Genomic DNA, 19,908 nt, shown 5'->3' on the forward strand with positions numbered 1-19,908 from the left:
GTCCAAACTGATTTTTAAAACCATGCCTACTGCAAACATGCAGGGAACAACAACACAGTAATATTTCTGTGAATACAGCCTTTCATTCCTGAACCTCATGATGCTGCAGTAGCACCACACTGCCCATCTGGCACTGAAAATGTGGCAGCATAGCTGTGACTGACACGTACATGGGGTATCCCAGTGGCTGGTCACAGGACGAGTTGACCATGTTCCTCAGCGCTTGCTTTGAGTTCTGGATGCTGCCGCGTTCTGGGTTTCGGTTCCGTAAAAACACCAGTTCTTGCTGCTGACCCGCCCACAGACCTCGCACACACTCTTTATTGATCTGCAGAGAGAGAATTAAGACAAGAGGTGAGTTTATACATGAGCTCACAGTAAAACAAGAGGGCATTAATGTTTTAATTTAATAATTAATGCTTTAAATCCTACACTGGCCAAAAAATTGTGATAAAATATTTGAACAAATATTTAGCAATAGTGAAACTGAAACCGCTTATGACCACAAGTACACATTTGTGCTCTGTCATACAAGGAAAGAGCGGTGGTTGTTTGGTAGTACACCTTTAGGATGAACTTTAAAACCTTGTCCATGTTTAGGCAGGTTTGTCATGCTATATGCACTGAGCAGACAGAGAGACAGGTTTGCATTTAATCTATACCACACGTGTGCATACTCACTGAAAATTGAAACATTTCTCACAAATACAAACGCTCTATTTCCATCAACCCCCTCAGCCCTTTTACCTTAATGACCTTGAAGCTGAGATGGCGTTTGTATAGCATGATGATCTTGTACTCGTCCGTGCCATCGTCGATCATGTGTCTCAATGTGAGCAGCGTGTCACGGCTGGACAGCACTGCCTTACGCCAAGCGGGGTCACTCTCGTGGCAGATGACCAGGCTGCTACGGTAGTTTGTGATGGCTTCGTACAGGATAGACGCCTCCTCGGTCTCCTCCAGACATGTGAAGTGATCCTGGAAAGGCAGGAAAGGCATGATGTAGCACTCTAAAATGTAATCACATTTCAGGTAGGTTTCTACTTACAGGGATGAGAAATGGCCCTGGTGAATACATTATTAGAAACCTAGAATTATGCAGAACTGTCTATGTATGTACAATAGGTGGTTTACAGAGTCAAAATAAGATATCTCCAACAAAGAAAGAGAACAAGAGAAAAAAAAATATGGACAGACACACAAGCAGAAGCAGACAAAAGGCACATTTACATGTAAAACAATACAATGTACTTTATAGTACCTGATGCAGTTTGAGGCTCATTCTAACTGCAGGAGCTACCACCTTCTGCAAGAGGTCCAGATCAGCAAAAACCCACTCATCTTTCGTGGCAATGCGGAAGTCGCCTTTGAATAGAGTGTTGAAACCGTACAGAAATGACTCCAGACTATGTGGTGGGGATTGAGGGGAAAAGAAAGAACGAGAGGTTATAAAACTGTAAAGTATTTTTTAAAACATGCACCACACAAAGACAAAAAAGTCATTTGAGTGCAGTGACAGCTATCTGTCTGGATGTTTAAAGAGTTAGCTGCTGATGCCCCCTTCTGGTGTATCTGTCTAACTGCAGGCAAATGTCTAATGATACTGTATTTCAACTGAACTTAATATTTTTTTCATACATAACCGATTTTATCACCTATGCATCCAGCAAAATAGTAGCTACAATTATGCACATTTTTTGCATTTATATAGATATTAAAAACTCTGTGCTAGAGTAAGCATAACCCATAGATTTATCGTAGTCACATTTATGGGAAATATTCCAGATCAAAATAAACCAGAATTAGGCTTTAACTATAAGTATTATATTTTTGGTGTTATTTTGATAGCAATAAATCCACACTCAATAAATTTGTGTCACTTTTTCATATAATATAATATTCAAAACCACAAATTTGTCTCAGAGGGTTTTGTAATTTGTACAACAACAAGGTTGAGTTTCCAAAGAAGTCTGTCTTGGTTTGAGTTGGTCTTTGGCTTGAAATAGGTTCACCTGTTAGACATGTTGTGTGATGCTGTCCCAAGGGATCTCCTCCCCAGGACGGACAGAGCATAAGACAGAGTCACCAGGGGAGAGTCTTCATCACTATCCACAGGCTGGACACAAAAACACACACAAAAAGTGTATGGGCAAAAGACAGTTGTGGCAATTTTCTGACATTGTAAAGGAAGGCTTAAGGAAGAAATAAATTATTAATCAATAATGAAAATAATTCTTCACTGTACCCATGATAAACAGCAACTGAATACCACTTAGCTGCTCTAGGGCATAATTGCTTTGATAACAGTCTTTCAGTGATGTACCGTCTCCATCTTCCCAGCGCAGTACTGGATCCACTCCAGGTATACATTGCAGAAGCTGGCGCGCGTCACCCCCTGCAGGCAGTGCACATAGTCCTCATCGATCTTCACGCTGAAGACCTGAGGGTCACGCTCAATATGGTGCCACTTGGTATAGGGCTGCAGAGCCTCGTGAATGGTGGCGTCCTTGAGCCAGGTGGACAGTTTGGGGGAGTGGACCAGGTAGTAAATAATACTCTGGGGGGGGGGAAGAAAAAAATGTACTCTCTAACCAACCAACACTTCCATCCACAGAGCCATGCCACTAATACAGCTTAAAAAAGAAGCCATCTAAAATTATTTGCTGGTATGAAATCTAGACATTGGTTAAACCTCATATAATCTCGATATGATGATTTTATCCATAAAAACTAAAAAGTCATGGAAGCTAAACTCAAATGCACTGTACTACAAATATACTGTAACTGCATTGTACATATATTCCTCAATATCATATAAGAGATTAAACAAATTAAATGTAAATTTGTCATGTTAATGTTTTTAATATTGCACAGTATAACACAGGGAAGTCAAAGTGGAGCATTCAAAATAACAATAAAAGATCACCTAAAAATCTAAGAAATGATGAATCTAAAGAAATGATAAATACCTATATCCACCATAGTAAGCTGGCAATATGCCGGTATGTCCAGTATAATACTTCACATCCCCAACTTTCACACAGTTATCTAAAAACCTGTCCATGAAGTTCCATAAAGCAGTGTATCTGTGTACACACATACTGTACTCCCTTGTCCTGTGTGTTTCAGTTTGAGATGGAAACATACCTTCAGGTAGTAGGTTACGAGCAGCTTTCGCAGGTCGTACACTTGCAGCAAGGTAGCGGCATTGTTCTCACTGATACTGTAACCCTCCAGCAGATACTTGGTGGCCATCACCTCCCAGGCCAGCCAGCGCAAGTTGAAAGCAGCATTGCATGACAGCATGTGAGGCAAGTGGCCCGGCTCACAGCAGCAGCATGCATCGTCTTCCTCAACACCCTCTGTGATGGCTTCCACCTCTCGCTGTTGGCAGTATGTACCTGGGGTAGAGAGAGATGGAGGTAAACGGCCAGGCAGCATCTCATTCATTCAGATGGAAAAACAGAGGGAAGGAAGGAAGGAGGGTCCAACTATACCTCTGAACTCAAGGCCCCTCAGCTGGAAGGTGACCAACCCGTTGCCAATCTCAATGAGGTGGACCAGGGCATTGAGGTAGTCAGAAGCCAGAATGAAACAGTCTCCGGCACTGTAGTTGCCCCATCGACCCAGCATAAGGTCACCACAAAGTGAATGCTGTAGGGAGCGAGTCAGGTACTCATAAAAGATGGAGTTTAAGTTGTTATCATCACACCCTGCAAGTGAAGGACAGCGGGAAAGCAAACAGTCAGATGGGTGGACACTGTCACAGTATTGACACAAATAAAATGGAAAAAAATGTGGCCTGTAATTAAACATACCTGTCTCCTTATCCACTTGGGACACCAGTCTGCTGTTGGAGTTGTCAATACGCTTTGTACTGCATAGGACGGAAGACAGAAAAAAAGTAAAAATCCCACAGACTCTTCAGTGCAAACATAACTCAAAAGGTACCATTTACCCACAAGCAATCCACTGTAAATACTTTACAGTATAATTGCAATGCCATTGTAAAGTGTCTCAGCACTGATCAATAATATGGCATCTTGAATATCATACACTGTATCCTATTCAATGCTGTATGAGGAACAAAACTGTTTACACTACTGCAGCTGTAAATAACAGCAGTGGCAGCACAGTGAATGCCAGATTAGCTCTAAATAAACTATAATGAGCATGTTCGTGATAAGGAAGCTAGTGCAGCAGTGTGGCCCACTGGTGAGTCTTTAATAATGTTTGGACCACAGTAGGCATCTGTGGCACAGAGGAACACTTTATAGCAGGCTGACTAACAACACTTCTTAGTATGATTAACTCATTGTTGGGTTAGTTTCTTCATGGGATTTGGTGACAATAGGAAAAAAAAACAGAGTATCCCCACACTTGTTCTTTAATTTGTTGCTTTTCTAGAGTTCTTCACATTTCAGTGACACGCTGTTTGAGAAAGCCAGTCCACGCTCCCTCACAATGCTGGGGCCTTACTTGTAGTTTCGCTCCCAGAACTTGATGGGCCGTGGATAAGAGGAAATGAAAATGGCGCTGCCCAGAAAGGGAGCCAGCGGGGTGTAGAAGACAGTGGTGAGCAGTGTCTGGAGCAGCAACATGGCTGAGTCTGGACACACCAGTCAAAGGGAAAAAAGCAGGTACTGATGCACTGTCTCACACACAGACACACATATAGGTCACATAGAAAGGATACGAGGCACAGCAAATGGCTGAGCAAAGGCATGGAAAGCGCTGCCCCAGGTGATCTGCCAGGGAGCGATGTAAACCAGGATGAAATGGAGCTTCAACAACAGCTCGCGCATCTGGACAGAAACAAAACCAGAGAGACTGTTAACAAAGCTCAGCAGAACAGCAGCTGTATTACAGGGACACTAAAACATTTAATATTAGAGTCTGTTATTTATCCCACACAACCTTTGTCACAAAGCAAATAAAGCAATATCTACACTATTTCATTCCTCAACTTCAATTGTCAACAGTGCTCTGCCAAATTAATAAAACACAATTATTGTAAAACCACCAGCTTCTCATCAGCTCTCGTCTTTTTCTTTCTCTCTTTCTTTGAGTTTGTTTCTGTTTCCGAAACTGCGTGTGTGAGAGATAACTGTGTGTTTCTGAATGCATCTGCTGTATCACTGAGACACTCTCTCTCTCTCTCTCTCTCTCACCTTGTGGAACACAATAGACATGACGAAGAAGTCCAGCAGGAAGCTCTCGGAGGCATGTGGACAGTCAAAGTGGAAGAAGATGAGTGTGAAGAGCAGAGTAAGGAACTGGAGGCTGGGGTCACAGAAGGATGAACGCAGGAGCTTCAGTCCAGCAACTGTTGTCAGGAGAACATCACAGCTGGAGAGGGCACAAACAAGAGTTCAGACAACAGATTCAGCAGTCTCTGATGAACAGACAGACTCGCACTGCAAGATATCTAGAGGTGGTATGTGTGCAATGTAATGCCTGGTGTCTGTGGCTGTATGTGTCCACTCACTGAATTCCTAGCTTCTTGCGGTGACTAAGGGCGAAGCCATCATTAGTGAGTGCGCTCAGGATAATGGCGGGGTACACCACATACTTTTCAAAGCAGAGGAGCCCCACGTACAATCTTTCAAACCACATTAGCACAGCATCCTCTGTAACACAAACAAGAATAGAGGGACTCCTTTTCTTTCTCAACAAGACTTAGAGTCTGTGAGGCTCCACTTTTAGCTTAAAGCACAGCAGCGCATGCTGACTGGTACTGTAATTAGCTCTAAACACAAAGTACAGCTGAGGCTGATGAGAATGGTATTAGTTTTCCAGGTATTTGGTCATAATGGAAAGTATGACAAACTGAAATTTGGACTTGGTGTTGGCTCTAGACAGAAAGTCAGGGGATCACCAAGGTTTTTACAAATGTCTGTACTGAATTTTATAGCAATTCATCCAAAAAAATGTTTCAGTGTGGATCAAACTGCTGGACCACAAATCAGCATTACTGTCTATCACTATGTGAATTTGTACTGTCTGCTGATATGGATCCAGAAGCAAATTATTCTATTATTCACATTATCCACAGGCTCATGAAGGATGGGCTCACCGTCTGCTTATTTTCTAGAGGTTTAGCTACTAATTAAGAGACAACATTGGCCTATATACAAAAGGCTTTCTGACCTCGGGGTTCAAACTGGTGGAACTCTTTAGTCTTGAGGACTGGGTGGGAGATCCACAACCAAGGGTGATGCTTCCTCAGCTGTGGGATCAGGTAGTGGGTGACAAACCCCACTGTCCCCGCCAAAGCGTACAGCACGATGGTCACAAAGGGCTGAGAACAAGTTGAGTATAAACAAACCTAATGTTTCAAATATATCACGCTTGGCACTGCAGACTGTAACAAAGATCAAAATAAAAGGCAACATTTAAAGAGAGGAAACAATTGAGAATTTCACCTTGAGAGACAGAAATACAGTACTTGCAGTTATAGCGAAGGTTAGGATGTAGGCGACGGAACACACCACCAGATCTGACAGCAGAATCTCCTTCTGCAGAGCAAAACAAGGAGGAAGAGCTGCAATCATTAAAAATCCATACTGAATTAAAACACATTTGCTCTGTGTGCTTTATTTTGCTTCTATTTGCTTTGTTTTAATGCATACAAGGATGATGAGGGTGATACAGGTGGAGGTGAGAACAGGTTGACTGTGAGATGGTCCCAGTAGCCAAGCAAGAGAGAGGAAAAACTATCCGTCTATTGCTTGGATGGCTCCCCAGATGGAACAAGGATTATGGCCTTGACACCATTCAAGGAGTGTCAATCTTTTAACCTAGCCTCCTTGAACCTGAAGGAGTCCGCATGACTTGCATTTGCCATGTGTGGACATTTTTGGACCTATACTGACCAATGAAATAATAGTATATCCTTAAGGAGGCCAAAGAGAAAGGTAGGATGAAGCAAGCCCTGGGCAAGGAGGAGCTATAGAGGGTATAAAAGGAATGTCTCAAGCTCTGTAGTTGTTCTGCTCCATGAACTGGAAACAGATGCTCTTAGGGTGCTTTTTATTTTTTCCTCAATAAATCTTATACTTTGCAAAAGACTGTTTAGATCTTGATTGATTTTTGACAGTAGATAATGAACTGTGTAGGTGAGGACTGGACCCTGTCTGGCCCTGGGAAAAAAATTCAGTGACATAATTTCCTGTAATCACACAAAATACAGTAAATGGCAAAAAAAAAAGTTTGATTATCTCTCTTGCAGCAACACTGAGTTTAAAACAGTCTGCCTTTTCACAAACACAGGTCCACCGTGTTAATGAGTTTTAATTTTCTGACGATAATTATTGAGAACTGGTATGAGCTAATATAATGCATGAGCTCTGGCTGCTACAATTCACAGAGTAAAAAATGGTTATATTAAAGCTCAGAGGAGTAAAATTCACCCTGGAGCTAATGGCAAACCCAAAGTAATCATCATTCAATAACAACATTACCGATGAAACAAAACTACATCACATCAATTTACTTCTACACATGAACCTTTAGTTACCATAGAATTCTGCAGTTTTTCAGGTAGTGGGTCTTTGATGTCTGTATCTTCCGCCTCCTCTTCTTCACTCTCCACCAATGCAGGCATCATCTTCGACTTGATCAGGGATCTGTAATTAAAAATATTATGTGGAAAACGGGGCATCAGGAACAAGAGGACCTTATTTGTTCAATAACATGAGCAGATTTTTGTCATAACCCTAAAGCAACTGAAAACAGCAGAAAACATTGGAAAAACCTTAATATTTTAATAAATAAAAATCTTTCTTTATCACAAATACACATGAACAATGTAAGTTTTTATATGTAAAATATAATTTATGGAACAATTGCATTTTGTGTTCTTATCCTATATTCTGAACAAGTTAAACTACTTGAGCCAAATTGGTAAAAGTGAACAACCTTTATGAGGATTATGTACCATTTTATGTTCACAGTTAACTGTCTGCTTGACTGAAAATGATTCAACAAACATTTTTCTTCTGAAGTACAGTCAACACATTCACCATCTGTCATTTTCTCTTATCAGTAAATTCAACCCTCTTTTTCCATGCACCACAGACAATGTTTGTATGCAAGCATGACACACACACACAGGGTCTTACAGCAGTACAGAAGGGTCACTGCTCTGTCGACTGAGGTGGTAGGAGAAGACCACCAAAAGGCCACAGAAACCAGAGAACAGAGCTGGGGTGTGCTGCTCATCCCACGGCTCCTGTAACCACACACACACACACACACCAGTGAGAATCATACCATCATATACCTTTTAAAACTACAGTTTCAAAGTTTCTGTTGCAATCTCGTAGTATCGTCTGAAGGATGACTGGGAACACTTTGTACTTTGCTGAAGCTCTACTTACCACTGAACTCCCTGTCTTCTTCTAGTTCTATAACCAACAGTATGGCCTTGAACACAAATCCAGTTCAAAAACCACAAAGACATGGAGAAGAAAGTAGAGGAGAAAGGACCATGTTCACATTCCCTACTTATAAGTTCTACCTTGAGAGCTCCAAAGCAGAACCCGTAGAGCAGAGACAGGGCGATCAGACTGCGCAGGATGCTGTAGATCGCAGAGATGAGACTCGTAGCAGCTGAGACACATAAACAATGAGAAACATAAGCATGAGGGAGTTTTATGGTTTGTAAATATAGAAACTGATTTACCAACCTGTTCCTCCAAAAAAGTGTATGTCAATCTGCTCCAGCAGGTAGATGGTGAAGGTGTTGATCTGAGGGAAAAGGCCCACCAGGAAGGTAATTGGGAAGCAGTAGGTAAAACCTGTTTAATGTATAAAACAAAAGGCATTTTTATTCTCTGTGAAGGACATATTATTATTTGATCAGGGGACAAAACAAAATACTAAACAACGACAAATAAATAAGATCATGTGTAAGAGTAGTTCTGAAACAAAGTTTGTGTTGAAGTATACATGTGTGATCTGTGCATTTGTGTGTCCCTTGTGAGCTCCGTACCCACTAGGAGATCTCGTAAGAAGCGTAGTGCATCATGGCAGACAATGGTGACTCCATACAGGGTGGAAACAGGCAGGTCGCTCTGCCTCAGCAGCAGCTCCAGCATCCAGATCAGGGCACAGAAAATACAGAAGTAGGCTGCTCGGCTGTAGGCCACCAGCTGGTTGTGACCCTGGGGAGACACACGAACACACACAGACTTGGTTCTTAGATTTCCAACTTATCAATATAACAACTACAGCAAGATAATAGCACAAACTCTACTACAACATTGGGTCATTTTAGGCTAAATGCCTATATATCAAGTACATCATCTGCTTCATCTGTGAGCTCAGATCCTCTATAGCTCTACTCCCGGTGCTACCAGTCAAAACGCAACAGAATTATTAATATGGAAAAAGGAACTGTTTTGAAAGTCATGACCTCATATGCCAAATACTGGCAACATGTATCACTTTAGGGGAACAGTTGTCAAATATTGATAATTATCATGGAGGCTCATAAGATTATTTTCAAGAAGTCTGTCAGTAATGTTTCCTGTGCGGTTCAGTAACAATGGAATATTAAACTTACATGTGTTGGGGAAGCTGCATCTGGTTGAACACTCTGGAAAACAAAACCACAATCATAAATCGATACTGAACTTGTAAATTAACATGAAAGCAATTAAAAATATTTCCCCTTCCCCGATCAAAAGGGAAGAAATGACTGAAAGCAAAGAGGAACTGGCACATCTGAGGTTTGTTTTATTTTCAATTTGCATTTTGTGACACACTTTGAGTTCACACATCATTCATTCCTCGATGCAAGTCAGTTTCAGTAGTGAGTTCATTTATTTATTTAATGTAGAACAATCACATTTCAAACCACACAACAGTAAAGATTCAGGTGACCTGCTCAACACCATGTTTATGGCATGGACTGTATTTATATAGCGCATATTTCACAGTGTGTTACACTGGCCAAAGCGCTTTACAGGAGATCATACACATTCACCCATTCACACACACATTCACACACCGATGACGAGAGGCTGCCGCACACCGGCGCCAGTCGAACCACCGGGGTCTTGCTCAGGGACACTTAGGCATGCAGGGAGACCGGGAGTTGAACCACCAACTTGCTGGTCAGAAGACGACTGCCCTACCTCGTAAGCAACAGCCACCACATACCCCATGACTTGTGATTCAGAGTCTGGACACAGGTAGACTTTAGGTACTATCCACTACGTTCCACTATGTTCCACAGACATGTTTGTATACCTTCAGTAAGGAGTACTGGCAGCTGGCGATGACCAGGCAGAACTGGAAGACCCAGAAGTCTTTGAAGCAGCCGTGATTTAGAAGCACAAATCCCAGGAAGGAAACCAGGAAGGCCATGAAGATTGCAACTAGATTCTCCAGAATGTCCCGATTTCTACAGAAAAACAGCACATGCAAAAGGCAAACACAGATTACAATAGCAAATTCAGCAACTTGTTAGGCATAAAACCCTGGGCAATATATTGCTTATCCTAACTAGGGCCGCAGGGGGGCTGTTGCTGTAATTAAAAGGAATACTGCTCAATTGAACTGTATTACCTGTCCAAAAGAGCAAGCAGGGTGAGTCGATCATATAAAATGTTGATCCACTTCCCAGGAAACAGTTTAAGTTTGTAATAAACCTTCCTGGATGGTTTCTCCTGAGTGGAGGTCTCTGATGACTCATCCAAAGAGTCCTCTTCCTGAGACAAAAACACATCATTTATACCCAAATGCAGTAATACGAGGAACAAAAAGAGCATGATGTTTTTTTAGCTACATGGTTTTAAACATACAATAACTGAGAACACAGTGAGTGCACAACATCAACACAAGATCAACTCTAAAAAAAAACATTTGAAAGACCTCTGACTTCAAATCAATGCCTCCATGCACATAGTCTTAGCAAACTGAATTAGGTAGTGAATTATGATGACAGTGGTAGGTGGGACAAAAGAGAAAAAGGTGATGAACACCTGGAAGATCTCAGGGTGCGTCCTTCGTGGCCGAAGCCTGTGTGCAGGGATGATACGTCGTTGGAATGGACAGTCGACGTGACCGCCTGCCAAGCCGTCCTGACACTCTGAGTTGGAAGACGTTGACAGCAGGTCACTGAAGACACACAAAGGTAACAGGCTGACAATAATGTGTAGACCAAACCTGATTACTTCAGGTAAGAATAGGTTAAGGGGCTGACACAAAACACATGAAAACACATGAAAGTAGTGGAGGAGAACAAGCAGGAAGAAAGAATTGGAAAAGAAAAGCAAAGAAACGAAAAACTAAAGTTAAAAAGGCTTACTGCAGCTAAAGGAAGACATGTTGAAGAAGGACAGTAAAAGAGAATAACATAGATTTGACAGCAGTACCACATGTTGCCAGTGATGAGCTCTGCTCCTAGTGGCAAGTTGAGAGCTCTCTCTGCATACAGCTTATGAGGTCTGTCTCCTGGTGAGATAAACACATACATGAAACTTGCAGTAATCTGAAATAACTGATGTGGGATTTTTTCACATTATAGACAGACATCTGTGGCTGAGCCTTGACTGAACAGCTGAACATCTAGAAGCCATTCCAGGATATTGCCATTTAATCCCCACAGCTTTTTGAGCTGTCTCAGTGTATTTTAAAAGTGCCTCCCACACACGCTGTATATTTGTGCAAAAGATCCAAGTGTTATCAGACTGTCCCAGCACACTGACTGAGCGTATCGGTCACACGTCACTGTTGCTTCTGACTACAGACTTGTCTCAGTTTGTCTCTAGCACAAAGAACATTACATTTCCAGGAACTATGGGAACGATTATGCACATACTGTAAACATTATTAACTGTTAATTTTGGTCTAGGTTTGCTACTTACTATGCACAGTATGGAAGGTGTAGGCCTCTTCTTTAGTGGTAGCCTCTGGTCTGCAGATGACCTGAAGCATGGAACTCTCTGACTGAGAGGTTTGCGAGGGCAGGGAATCATAGTCCGGATCCTTCTCTCTGTCTGTCTGTGGACTGGAGAAAGGAAACTTTAATCAGCTGGAGATTCAGAATGCCAGGAACCTGAATCTAAAAGTGTGTATAAGTGCTGTAAATGTGTGTGTGTGTGTGTGAGAGTGAATTCTGTTGTTTGCATATTTTTTAAAGATTATGCACCTGTCAGGAGAAAGTATAGGGATGTGTATGTGTGGTATAGCCTGTAGTGTGTCAGTTAGCAGACTGGTGGGTGGTTTTGGTCTCTGTGGTTTGTTGTCCCTCTTAGTCCCTGTTATCATCTCATCTGGTCTGGTAGTCACTGTCAGACTCTCTGCAAACAGATTAAATTGAAATGTTTTTGGGTAAGTTGACAGAAACAGAAATGTGACTTTATAAAACAAAATATAAAGCCCTAATTAATAGTAAGGCAAGTCATATTTCTTTGCTATTTATAAAATCCTATCCTTGCAGTCATCAGTATTTTTATGTTAACGATTAAATAGATTGCTAATAGTGATGAACCTACAAAGACTTGTCACCCAACTCAGTAGTTCCTCTCAAGTGGAGAGTTTTAGCGTCTTTTGGTTTCAAGGGCCACAACCTGTTTTGGTCACGTGAGAGTGAAAATAGGACTTATATTTGTCAGGTAACAAGAAGCAAAATAACTGCTTGATGTATAAATTGGCAACTTTCCTAACACATTCACCATATGAATTTAATAAGGCAATGATTTCGTTACAGCTTGTTGTGCTGCCACCAAATGGTCAAAAACTCAATTAATGCAGGTTTAACCAGAGGAGCTCCCATTTCAACAATATTAAAAACACTATTAACCCGAATAAAGGAATAATTAGTTAGAGTAATTGAAAGCATTTGAAGAAAGTGAAGGTAATGAAACAAACCTTGCTGAGATTCACTTTCTTCAACAACTCTCACTTCTTGTTTGCATTCCAGCCCCTCCTCTTCCTGTGTGCTGGCCCTTCCCCCTCTGGCACTAAGTGACCCCAACAGGGAAATAAACTCCAAGAAGTTGGATTCATTAGGAATCTGGCCCTCCTTCGCTTCCAGATCTGACTTAGAACTGGTCATGGTGGTCTGAGAGAAAGACAAATGTTTGTATGTACTGGATAAATGGACAGATGCACGGAGATAACCACAACAAAAATCTAAAAATGAAAACAGAGCTAAACATACTATGTTGTGTGAGCGGTCTGAGAGCAGTACGGCATCTTTCCCACTGTCCATGCTCAGCCCGCGGATGTGAGTCCTTCCCCCAGGCCCATAGCGACCCAACGCTTGCGGCAGACGCAGGAAACCTTGTGAATCCACGTTGGGATCCAGAGGATCTGTGTCCTCAGGGTGGGAGTGGACATCAATACCAGATGAGCTATTATCATTAGTCAGCTGTGGGCTTGATGTTCTGTCATTAGTCGTTTGCGTACCAATATGTTCCTGTTCTGGGTCCGGACACTCCAGTGTGGTCGACTCAGAGCTGGTTGTTTCTCGACACAGGTGAAATTCTTCACTTTGACTCGTTATCTGGTGCTGTTTCAGGCTGGGGTCGTCCTCTGAGCCAGATACTTCTTCTCCCTCTTCTATCTCCTGTTTCTCCTCCTTGGGGGAGTCAAAGGTGATGATGGGAATCTTGATGTGACACTCTCCTGCATCCTTCTGAGCCTAGCAGGACACACACAGGCATGTCAGACTCACCATCACTTAAATATGACAACACCACAACCATAAACATGTGTATCATCACATCATACAATATAGTTAGAATCTAATATCTTGACTTCTGCATTCATTTTGAGACTGGCAGACCTACCAGGTGCATTACAAAGATGTCTGGACTGTCTAATACAGTCCTGTTTTACCGTTCAAGTGAGCAAGGGGGCTCATGGAAACTTGATGCAGACTCCTAAAGTGTATGTGTTTGTTATACACATGGCAACAAGTGAAGAGTGAATTTCCACCTTTATCTCCAACAGGTTCGGTGTAAAGAGATTTATGTGTGACAACATTCAAGATTTGACATTTGGACTCAGCAGTGAATTCCAATCAACTGTTTTACTGCAGGAACATTATTCTGAAAGCTATACATAGCTACAGTATACTGTAAACACAGTAGAAATAAAGTAAAAACTTTGACAAAAGAATTAACAATGGCTTCCACAATGCACATCTGTTATTTAGTATGAAAGCACATGCGTTCTTATATATCTACATTATAGCAGCATATTGCTGTGACTATGACAAAAACACACATTTCTCGGTTTCTTGAAACTTTTCTTGTTATAGCATTAACCATTAAACATTAAAACTAAGGTCTAACACGATTCTTACCTGTGCATTTTCCAACAGGCTCTGCTTGACGCTCTCCTCCAGCTGAGCAGACATCTGAGGGTCACAGCTCATGGTGATGATGATCTTGACTGTGTTACTGTCATCCAAGTGAGCTAACGCAGGCCCAGGTCCAGAGTTGTCTACCAGAACCACTTCAATCTCATCAGAACAGTATGTCTCCTCCGCTGGCTCAGCCTGAGAGACAACACAAGAGACAGATGGAGAATGATGCCTCATGATGAGGAATAGTCAATTACACTGACAGATTCATTATTTTCATCTTGATACAATTACCTTTTTAGAACAGTAGTAATACATCAAATTCAAAACCTGGCAATCATATCCATATACCTGCTTCTATGACTGTAAGGCAAGGCCTACCTGTGCAGGAGATCCTGGGATGGGATCACGGAAATCATCCAGGCAGTCCTGGGGAGTCTCCAGTGAGTTAACGTTGGCATCAGATTGTTCTTTTTGCTCCACACCTACCTCCTCACTCTCATCTCCGCTTCCTTTGGAGGGAGGTAGACCTTCATCAGCTGTTTCCCCATCTGCAGTCTCTTTATCCTCATACTCTTTCTCCTCTATTCTCTGTTGCTCTGAGTCTTTCTCTGCTGTTTGTTCCTGCTCTGACTGCTCGGTGTCAGGCCCCACCATAGACCTCTGGATGTCTGTGCTTTTCACAGCTTCAGTTTCTATTATTTCCACATCCATGTTCTCGGTTCCACTAGGAGACCCATGCTTCATCTCTTCTCTTTCAGCTCTAGATGGGGTCCTCTGCTGGGCCTGCAGCAGCGGGGCGGCCTGGTCAGGATTAGGGCTGGACAGATCATCTGGAGAAGGCTCTGGGCTTGGGTGCAATCCTACCTCCAAAGGCCTCTCCTCTGCAGCACTCTCATCCTGTCCTGGAATGAAATGAAATGTAAATTCAAATTATAGATTTAAAGTATAATAATAATGAAACTTCTCTCATTCTAAAATTGCTGCCAAGGAAATACTATAATCTCTTATTCTGCTACACAAAAAAAATCACACTATAATGTACATGAACTGGAGAAGGCAAACCAATTCTACTGCTATTAAAAATAAATACCAACATATTGTTACTATTGTACAATCACCTGATGCAATGAGCCACAGCGATTATACCCCTTTTTGATCAGCTGACTTTGCTCTGACTAATCACCAATGCATTATGTGATAAATTTACTGGAAGAAGTCAGCTGATCTTGCTGACTGGCTACCTGGCTGACTGCTAGTTCTGTGCCACAGTAATTGTGCATATGTAAAAAGGTAAACATTTAGCAAAACAACCCATGAGATACCAGTGAACCCAGCCAATGGGAAACTCCTGTTGTTCCACAAGGACCAAACATTGAATCATCTGTACCTGATTTACTGTCTATGTGATGTAGTCATACTGACTTCCTCACCACAGACATTTCTTAAGAAATTTTATGACAAAAAATGTACCTCCTTAAATAGCTGAGAGAGCATGCACTGTTATTTCTAACTATGATTAACAGCACTTACAGATGGGTGACAAACTAAAAGGAAAACCGCTACAATGCGTCTAAGTGAGGTTTTGAGCCACCACAAGCAGCCAGAACAGTTTTAGTTGTCCATCAGTCTTTAAAACTCTACTATTCTTCCAAAATATACAGTTGGTGTCTTGATGACGGTGGTAAAGAACGCTGTGTTCAGAATTTCCCACAGATGTTCAGTTGGGTTGAGATTCTTTAGACTGATCTTTAGTGTTAGGCCACTTTGTTCTTAGTCTAATGATTTAACAAAAATAAAGACACACTCATTTAAGCTTTAAACGTTAGTCACCATACCTCCAAGCTAACTCACTGCACAGGATGACAAAAAAGTAAGAAATTATGTATTGTAATTTGCGGTTTGTTAACAGGATTTCAGCATGATTCATGAGAGAGAGGTTTTAGACATGGCAGTAAGCTGTTGCAGTCAGGACATCGTCAGCTAGATAGATTTGCCCAAGGAAACTGTTCTGAGCCTGACTGATGAGTTAGCAGAAGTTACTGAGCCCTGCCACATTAGAAAACTACAGCATCTCAGCTCTGCTACAGATCTGCAATGTGCTGAGATTACATGTCTCTGTATAATAAGTTGTTTGTATTGGAGCAGTTTTTGTTGATTCGTTCTTGGTATTTGTACTAATTGTGCATCAGCGGTACCTCAAGTCTCTGCACTCATTTGTCCAGGTTTTGCCTTTAATAGTCACCCATCTGTATCTTATTCAAACGAAGAATAAGATCAGTATTACCTTTCAAGGTCTTCACCTCATCTGACTTTGAGCAGTCCTGCGTGGAAGAGAATTCAGAAACGTAGAATTAAAATTTGGATATAATATAGGTCAACGCAATGTTTTCTCTACTCATGTTTGCACGTGTCCATCCTTTAACTGTCACTCACCACTCCAATCAGTCCTGGGTCAGTTTCAGTCTGTTTCACTGTCACCTGGATGACAGGACTGGGGCGCTTTTGGGCCAGCATCGTCATGGCAACCGTGTCGGGGACTGTGCTGCTCCTTCTGTTGGACAAAGACAACAGACAGAAGAGACAGAGATGGAGAGTCTATAGAAGTCCATACATCAAAGTGTCACTTTCAGAAGAAATCACCTGACCTTCTTTTCCAGCCTCTTGTGTTTTGAACACTAAATACATTGATTTGTAAAGCAAAGGTAGTAGGACAAATACTTGTGTCTGGTCTCACTGTTCCATCTGGCGACAAACACTTCAAAGATTATAAAGAAATTAAAAGAACTAAAAGAAATACATTCATACACAGAATAGGAAGCAGTGGATTTTCTTTTTTTGGTCTCTGTGCAGATCAAGTGTGTCAGAGCAGAGTGGCTGCCTGAAGATCACTGACCTTCCCTCATTAGCTCATTCATTCACCAAAGCTGAACTGAATCTTTGAAATGAAGTAGAAAGAGTTTGTATACCACTCTGAGACACTTGATCATGAAAGTAATCTGATCAAAGACAGAGAGAACTGACAAAAGGTGAGTAAAAGGAGAGCAAAAAGAGGATGTCAAGCATGGTAAAATGCTCAGTTATATTTAGAATTAGTGGTATTATTCTGAAAGGATGTCTCACGCCTAAATGTACAATTCCATGTTAATAATTATGTTGCATCATTAGGGATTTAGCACTCCAGTCAAGATTTTGCAATGACTAGCCTGAATGGAAGCAACTTGAGTCTCAAAAAGCAAAATGTATACATATATATATCTGAATGGTCCCCAAAACATCCGCAAAGGTAAGACCACATCCACAGACTTTAGAAGGAATTCTTCAGCTACTTCAGACTAATCTCACTGACTGTTGTTTCAGGATTATAAGTGTGTCTGTGAGAGTTTACCTGATGCCAGTGGGCAGACAGGAGTCTGATGCATTGCTTTTCTTCTCTGGAGCCTTGCTGAGGTCAGAGAGGCTGCTGCGGACCACCGCCTCGCCCTCGTCGAACATCACATGCAGCCTGTAGTTGGCCATCTTGATGAGGATGAAGAAGGCCGTGATGGAAGTGCAATAGATACTCAAAGCCATAGTGGTAGCGGGCAGGGCCTGTGAACAGGAGAAGAGCCTCATCGTATTCGTATCATCACCTCTAGAATACCCTGACTCTCGTGTGCTTCACACTGTCTGTTCCTGAGGGAAAGGCACTAGCTAACTCTTCTTGTCTTCTTGTATGTGGGTGAAATTCTGTTAAAGGTAAGCCCCATTTGGTCACACAGGCACGTTACCCCAGCGTCTTACAGGCTCAGTGAACTGCAAGAGCTAACTTAATTGGTAGATTGATGAAATGTATTGATCCCCAGAAGAATGTCCCATTAAAAAAAAAACAGGACAATTAAGACAAAGAATCTGCTTAATGCTGAAATATGAGCCATACTAATCTACTACTAATTCTCTATTTTTGCAGTCTAAGTCAGAATCTGTTATTTGCCTCAATAACCCTCATTCATGGGTGTTAATTTGGGGTTATCTGAACACCCATTAGCTACAAATGAATCTTTGTTTATTGTACTGAGACTGAAGAGCAGAGATGTGGAGAGCAATCGCATCACATAATCATAACCTGCAATATACTGTATACTATCTGATCTGGATAAAAATGGTTGCTGTACTGGTAAACCTCTGTTTCATAAAAATGTTGCTGAGAAACTGAGACAGTTATTTCTTCAGATACAAGGCTGTTATTGTACTATGGCTATGTACACATCCAGTAATGGTCACCCTTTCAGTACTATGCATGGCTGTTGTTGGCTGCTACTGCCACCACAGCACCTATTCATTTCAACAAGCAGGCCTATGTCACTTGAGAATTGTGTTATTCATATGTTGTCACAGCTAAGATCAGGTTTTAAGCAAAGTGATGGGGACAGGGAACACAAAGGTCACCATGGATGTGCCTTATAAGAAGTAGGAGTTTAATTTGACTACAGAATTCATTTGAGGTGGGAGCAGTAAGAGCAACAATGCTTTTCTTTCTCAGCAAGTGCTCTATACATACATTTACCTATTCTGGCTTTTACATTGCTTCACCCAAGAGCAGCCAAGCGTTTAGTCATTGAATGCAGGAAAAATACTGCAACAGTGTCGCTTGGTCTAGTCTACTCATTCCTTCAATAGCAACCAGACCGTGAAGGATCTTAGATTTTTGCAGAGCCGCATATCCAAGTGGGATAAAAGGGCGCATGAAAAATGTCCGTCTATACTGTAGGTAGCGTGAGCATCTCACACCCCCTACGCGGCCTTGAACGTCATGTTCCCTAACGAAAACTCACCAGATGGAGAGACAGGGGCAACATCAGGAGAAATATCCACAGATAGAGGTGGCAGGAGTTGTTGAATTTGTTCTGATCCGGGTCGTGGTACCAGCCCCCTGTCAGAGATGCCCATACTCCCTGACGCAGGGTCTGCACAACCTGGGAGCCCATGTCTCCTCCTCTCTCCTCCTCTCCGATCAGGTTGGACAGACGGATGCTGCTGCTAGGCTACAATGGAATGATCTTCTCTAATGCATGCTACTGTCGCTACGCCTCCATGTTGGGGGAATGTAGCACGTTTCCTGAGCCGTCTCTTTCATAAGTCATCGGTCTTCCTCGGTGTTGCCCTCTCGTCTACCTTCCATCCCACTGTCGATTGGTCCATTATTTCTGCCGCGGTCCTCATCCTGTCCTGTTCGTCTCTCTCCTGCTCCCTCTCCTCTCTGGCTGCCTGTACAGATGCGCAACTCTGACCGCCTGCCCTCCCTTCCTACTCCTCCTATCTGCCCTCCTCTCTCTCCTTTCCTCTTATATGATTCCCACCTTCAGTGTGTATCTGCGCACAAACGCAGCCAGGTTGTTTCTATAGATCATTAGTCTTACAGTAAAGATGAATTACCCTATTGACAATATGTGTGCGTGTATAGGCTATTTATACAGTAGCCTATTCGTAGGCTATGTGTGCATATGTAGGCTATAGTCAGTATCCATGTAGCCGTAATAGTGTAGCTCTACAATACATTTTTAAATAGGCTAGGTGACAGGGGTTATTATAGGCAATTACAATAG

General features: G+C 42.0%; 1 protein-coding gene across 2 annotated transcripts in view; it reads right to left on the reverse strand.

Annotated features, from left to right (window-relative positions):
* Window positions 1–19,890, reverse strand: part of pcnx2 (pecanex 2) — a 26,719-nt gene extending 6,829 nt beyond the window's left edge. The window contains exons 1-34 of one of the 2 annotated variants that reach the window (XM_020601238.1): window positions 19,138–19,890; window positions 17,712–17,914; window positions 16,760–16,877; window positions 16,611–16,647; window positions 14,705–15,228; window positions 14,324–14,518; window positions 13,175–13,657; window positions 12,883–13,075; window positions 12,161–12,311; window positions 11,877–12,019; window positions 11,385–11,463; window positions 10,992–11,127; window positions 10,576–10,718; window positions 10,258–10,411; window positions 9,569–9,601; window positions 8,996–9,167; window positions 8,691–8,801; window positions 8,522–8,613; window positions 8,124–8,233; window positions 7,520–7,628; window positions 6,453–6,518; window positions 6,151–6,301; window positions 5,489–5,630; window positions 5,172–5,349; window positions 4,697–4,805; window positions 4,480–4,609; window positions 3,819–3,877; window positions 3,498–3,713; window positions 3,148–3,401; window positions 2,324–2,557; window positions 2,013–2,116; window positions 1,262–1,406; window positions 748–978; window positions 171–328 (exon numbers count right to left, since the gene is read on the reverse strand). In XM_020601238.1, coding sequence (XP_020456894.1) covers window positions 171–328; window positions 748–978; window positions 1,262–1,406; window positions 2,013–2,116; window positions 2,324–2,557; window positions 3,148–3,401; window positions 3,498–3,713; window positions 3,819–3,877; window positions 4,480–4,609; window positions 4,697–4,805; window positions 5,172–5,349; window positions 5,489–5,630; window positions 6,151–6,301; window positions 6,453–6,518; window positions 7,520–7,628; window positions 8,124–8,233; window positions 8,522–8,613; window positions 8,691–8,801; window positions 8,996–9,167; window positions 9,569–9,601; window positions 10,258–10,411; window positions 10,576–10,718; window positions 10,992–11,127; window positions 11,385–11,463; window positions 11,877–12,019; window positions 12,161–12,311; window positions 12,883–13,075; window positions 13,175–13,657; window positions 14,324–14,518; window positions 14,705–15,228; window positions 16,611–16,647; window positions 16,760–16,877; window positions 17,712–17,914; window positions 19,138–19,290 — 5,516 coding nt within the window. In that variant the 5' untranslated portion in view covers window positions 19,291–19,890. Of the gene's footprint in view, window positions 1–170; window positions 329–747; window positions 979–1,261; window positions 1,407–2,012; window positions 2,117–2,323; window positions 2,558–3,147; window positions 3,402–3,497; window positions 3,714–3,818; window positions 3,878–4,479; window positions 4,610–4,696; window positions 4,806–5,171; window positions 5,350–5,488; window positions 5,631–6,150; window positions 6,302–6,425; window positions 6,519–7,519; window positions 7,629–8,123; window positions 8,234–8,521; window positions 8,614–8,690; window positions 8,802–8,995; window positions 9,168–9,568; window positions 9,602–10,257; window positions 10,412–10,575; window positions 10,719–10,991; window positions 11,128–11,384; window positions 11,464–11,876; window positions 12,020–12,160; window positions 12,312–12,882; window positions 13,076–13,174; window positions 13,658–14,323; window positions 14,519–14,704; window positions 15,229–16,610; window positions 16,648–16,759; window positions 16,878–17,711; window positions 17,915–19,137 lie in introns of both variants that reach the window. The other variant, XM_020601228.1, reaches the window with a different exon arrangement.
* Between the last annotated feature and the right edge of the window lie 18 nt (window positions 19,891–19,908).

Source organism: Monopterus albus, unplaced genomic scaffold (assembly GCF_001952655.1).
Source record: "Monopterus albus unplaced genomic scaffold, M_albus_1.0 scaffold3.1, whole genome shotgun sequence".
Lineage (NCBI taxonomy): Eukaryota > Metazoa > Chordata > Actinopteri > Synbranchiformes > Synbranchidae > Monopterus > Monopterus albus.